This window comes from Microtus ochrogaster, chromosome 4 (genome assembly GCF_000317375.1).
Source record: "Microtus ochrogaster isolate Prairie Vole_2 chromosome 4, MicOch1.0, whole genome shotgun sequence".
NCBI lineage: Eukaryota > Metazoa > Chordata > Mammalia > Rodentia > Cricetidae > Microtus > Microtus ochrogaster.
The window spans coordinates 5,668,907-5,673,166 of NC_022011.1; the positions used below are offsets into that span (position 1 = coordinate 5,668,907).

At 54.7% G+C, this 4,260-nt stretch overlaps 2 protein-coding genes across 3 annotated transcripts in view; one reads left to right on the forward strand and one right to left on the reverse strand.

The window, feature by feature from the left end:
- The first annotated feature begins 233 nt into the window (after positions 1–233).
- B3gnt9 (UDP-GlcNAc:betaGal beta-1,3-N-acetylglucosaminyltransferase 9) lies at positions 234–2,119 on the forward strand. The gene is made up of 2 exons (XM_005345494.3): positions 234–283; positions 469–2,119. The coding sequence occupies exon 2, from the start codon at positions 554–556 to the stop codon at positions 1,745–1,747; it is 1,194 nt and encodes a 397-aa protein (XP_005345551.1). The 5' UTR covers positions 234–283; positions 469–553; the 3' UTR covers positions 1,748–2,119.
- Positions 2,120–2,339: 220 nt separating this feature from the next.
- The window catches only part of C4H16orf70 (chromosome 4 C16orf70 homolog), a 29,563-nt gene continuing 27,642 nt past the window's right edge, over positions 2,340–4,260 (reverse strand). The window contains exon 15 of one of the 2 annotated variants that reach the window (XM_026778616.1): positions 2,340–3,808. In XM_026778616.1, coding sequence (XP_026634417.1) covers positions 3,722–3,808 — 87 coding nt within the window. In that variant the 3' untranslated portion in view covers positions 2,340–3,721. The remainder of the gene's footprint in view (positions 3,809–4,260) is intronic. The other variant, XM_005345495.2, reaches the window with a different exon arrangement.

Sequence of the window (4,260 nt, forward strand, 5' to 3'; positions counted from 1 at the left end):
AAAAAAAGAACCAAGCTTTCTCAGAGAGTCGCCCATAAGAAATCCTTTTAGGAATCAGCCCACACTCAGGGCGCTCCTTATACCAGGGCGGAGCTGAGCTCCAAATGTCGGGGCGTACACAGCTGTAGGATCACGTGGCATGGCCTCAGCCCCCTTCCTGCCAACGCTGCAGTTGGCTCAAGCCCAGGTCATGGCCGCCCTTGGGACCCCGAGCTGACAGTTGGAGGGCCCTGCGTTTAGGGGCTGCAACCACCCCCCCTTTTTACCGCCCCCGCCGTCAAGCGTGAGTGCTGAGGTCCTAAGGACCAAGATTAGAGGCGGGGATGGGGTGAGGAAGAAGGGTGAGCCTTGGTTCACCGGGTAGGGGGTCGGTAGGGGCGAGGCCTACGTGTCCCTGCCCAGCCTTGGGGATCCTTCCTGGTTCCTGGGCCAGGACTGATGTTAGAGGCTGAACTTCTCGTCCCTTAGGCTGCTACCGGTGCGTCAGGGCTCAGGGCGGAGGTCGTGTAGCGGATGAAGGAAGACTAGGACCCCGGGACGGGCAGGGCTGGACATGAAGAGGAGGTTGCGCCGCTGCCGGGACGCGTGGCTCACGCTACTGCTCAGCGCCACCCTCGGCCTCCTGCTTTACGCGCAGCGTGACGGGGCAGCCCCCAAAACCAGAGCACCACCAGCTCGAGGACAGTCCCCGTGGCCCACTCCTGGTCTCCGGGCACGCGCGCCCCCTAATACCGCAAGCGCCGCCCCGCTGACCTACGAGGACGACACCCCGGTGCCGCCCACCCCTACAGGCCCCTTTGACTTCGGCAGGTATCTGCGCGCCAAGGATCAACGGCGCTTCCCGCTGCTCATTAACCAGCCTCGCAAATGCCGCAGAGACGGCGCTTCTGGAGGCCCGCCCGATCTGCTCATCGCGGTCAAATCTGTGGCCGCCGACTTCGAGCGGCGGGAAGCCGTACGCCAGACTTGGGGTGCAGAGGGTCGGGTGCAGGGGGCACTCGTGCGCCGAGTGTTCTTGCTGGGAGTGCCCAGGGGCGCTGGCTCTGGCAGTGCGGGCACGCGGACGCACTGGCGCGCCCTGCTGGAAACTGAGAGCCGCGCTTATGCAGACATTCTGCTCTGGGATTTCGAAGACACTTTCTTTAATCTAACGCTCAAGGAGATTCACTTTTTGGCTTGGGCCACAGCTTTCTGTCCAGACGTACGCTTTGTTTTTAAGGGCGATGCTGATGTGTTCGTGCACGTGAGGAACCTGCTGCAGTTCCTCGAGTCGCGGGATCCGGCACAGGACCTTCTTGCCGGTGATGTGATTGTGCAGGCAAGGCCAATCCGCGCAAGAGCCAGCAAGTACTTCATTCCCAAGGCTGTGTATGGACTGCCGGTTTACCCGGCCTATGCCGGGGGTGGCGGCTTTGTTCTTTCCGGAGCCACGCTCCGCCGCCTAGCAGAGGCCTGTACACAGGTTGAGCTCTTTCCCATAGACGATGTCTTTCTGGGCATGTGCCTGCAGCGCCTGCGGCTCACACCTGAGCCTCACCCAGCGTTTCGCACCTTTGGCATTGCTCAGCCGTCAGCTGCACCGCATCTTCGCACCTTTGACCCCTGTTTCTACCGAGAACTGGTGGTAGTGCATGGGCTATCTGCAGCTGACATTTGGCTTATGTGGCGCTTGCTGTATGGGCCTCAGGGGCCAGTCTGTGCACATCCACAGCCTGTAGCAACAGGTCCGTTCCAATGGAACGCTTAGCTACCTATCACAGTATCGAGCCCCTCTCACTCAGCTCCAGAAGCCACTATTAAAGAACCCGAATGGGCTTCTTCCCATGAGGGTTAATGGTGTACATGACTTTTCTCCACATCACTGAGTGTGCAGCACTGACGCAGAGATAGCCAGGGCCAAGGTAGTGGACCGTGTCTTGACCAGCAGACCCAAAAGCTGGCACATTTAATAAAACTAGTAGCCAACAGCATTACTGTGTGTGCCAGGGCTTGGCTGGAATGCTTAGGGCACAAACACTAGCTGGTACCCCGTGGCCAGGCCTCAGCCCTCAGAGCTGGCAGGCACTTCACTTACTTGCTTCCTCCCTTCTCCACACTGGATTTCCAGTGGCCCTTCCATACTGTCTGTCCCCTTTGAGGTCTGCTGTGTTGGGGCTAACCCTTTAGGCCCAGGCTTGCCTGTAACAGGAGGCATGGGGCCATGATGTGTCATGGTCTTATCCACTATATGCACACACACAACTATGTCAATGTACTTATGAAGCTGACTCCTCCCCTTCCCAGGCGCCCGAAGATTCCCATGCTCTTCAACCACAGTCAAGAAAACCAACAGCTCACATTTTAGTACAAACACCCCAGCAGCAGCACATGGGAAGCTGTCACTGCAGGCATAGGTGCTTTATTGGAAAGGGGATGAGGAGGTTTCCTCTATTCAAGAGGATGGGAACAGTCCTGGCTACCCTGACAGTGGGACGTGCAGGGTCTCTGGCCAGACCAAGGTCCAAATGGGAAGACACCTGTCAATCAGTCATGGGAGTGCCACACAGGCCTGGCTGTAGGCCCAGGAACCATACAGACAGCTGGGGCAGGCCCCCTGCACATTCATCATGAACTATACAAGATGAGGCTGTACATGAGTTAATTACAAAAGTCATTATTTACAAAAATCTGTACACACATTTGAAAAACTCACAAAATTGTCATCTATGTATCACAAGTTGCTAGACCAAAATATTAAAAATGGGATAAAATTATGTTTCTCTTCTCAATTCTTTTCAAAAGGATTAATATTTTAAAGCACATATATACTACTTTCCATTAGCAAGACCCATGTAAGAAACGCAGCAGCCCAATCTTCTTTGAGCCCCTAGGCCTTAAACCAAGCGGCCAGGCCAGGCCAGTGCCCAGAAGTGGGGCAGGGAGCTGGCCCACAGTGCACAACAGAATGCTGTAATGTAACAGAAGGAGGAAGGTGTCTTTGGCTAACACTTTGGCATTAAATAAAAGAGGCAAACAAGATGGAAACATGCAGCCCTGTCAAACAGGCTGGACCAAGAGACACAAGTGACCTTGAAGGCTGGCTCCCAGAGCAGCAGTGGGAACCCAGCCCGGGTACATACCTGGTACAAAACTGTATTTCAACCACTTAGGTGTGCCACCTGGGCATGGCAGGGAGCACTCGCACAAAAGAAACAGAAAAGGGCATGTGGGCCACACCAGCCACAGCCAGCTCATCAAGTAGCTAAAGTGGATGTAGTGCAAATATTGCAACCCAGTACTATGGACATGGTGCCTGCTCTGCTCACCATAGGACCACACGGCAATGTCAGGCCAAAAGCAGGACCCTGTTCTCATGCTAGATACCTATTTCCTTAGCCAGATAGAGAGCCCATCTTCCCTACGTGTGCAGGACAGGGGTTGACATGTCCTTCATTACACGGTAACTGAGAGGCCCTGGGTCCAGGTTACCAAGGCCCAAAGTTTGTGCTTCTCTTTGCAGACTGTTCTCTGCTGGCAACAGCAGACTTAGGATAGAGGGCTATCTTGGTTCTCTGTCCCAAGGTAGAGGACTCAACATAAATCCCACTCCTGAACCCTTCCAATTCCAGAGCCCTTCAACACTGCCAAGGTGCCCAAGAAAACACACAGGGTGGCACAGAGACCCACTGAGCTGGATGTGATGCACATTTCCATGGACAGAAGGGAATGGGTAGTGATGTCCTTAGGGCAGCTCTGCTGTTCTCAGGTGGGTACCAGGCCTAGGGGGGCCATACAGGGTCACTGAGGCAATGTGGTTGTTCTGCATGACCTGGTGTGAAAAGAGAACAGCAAACGGGTCAGGAGGGAAGGATGCAGGCAGACAGGTCCCCAGGACAGGGTGGGGATGTATGCACGTCATACTTGCACACAGGTCTGGGCTCTGCACTTCCTGAAGCACCAGCTTCTTCATGTCAGTGGGGCTTACTGCTCAAAGGTCTGCCCTCTTCACAGGGTATGTGGCCTTTAGAAACTCCCTTATCTAGTCTGTCGCAAGTGCAAAGGGCCTGCTGAAGTATGGCATCCAGACAGCCTGAAAACACGGGATCCCCAGTCTCTCAGACCAGTGGCATCTCGAGGGCCACTCATCCACGCGCCACTCAAACACAAGCACACCCACATTTTTTTTTTTTTTTTTTTTGTTTTTTTTTTTTTGGTGTCTTGGTTTCTTTGTTGTTCGAGACAGGGTTCCACCAGTAATCCTAACATTCGAAGGGTCGAGGC

What these genes read in the sequence shown, in the direction of transcription:
- B3gnt9 (XM_005345494.3), top strand. Translation starts at nt 554, where the DNA reads ATGAAGAGGAGGTTGCGCCGCTGCCGGGACGCGTGGCTCACGCTACTG.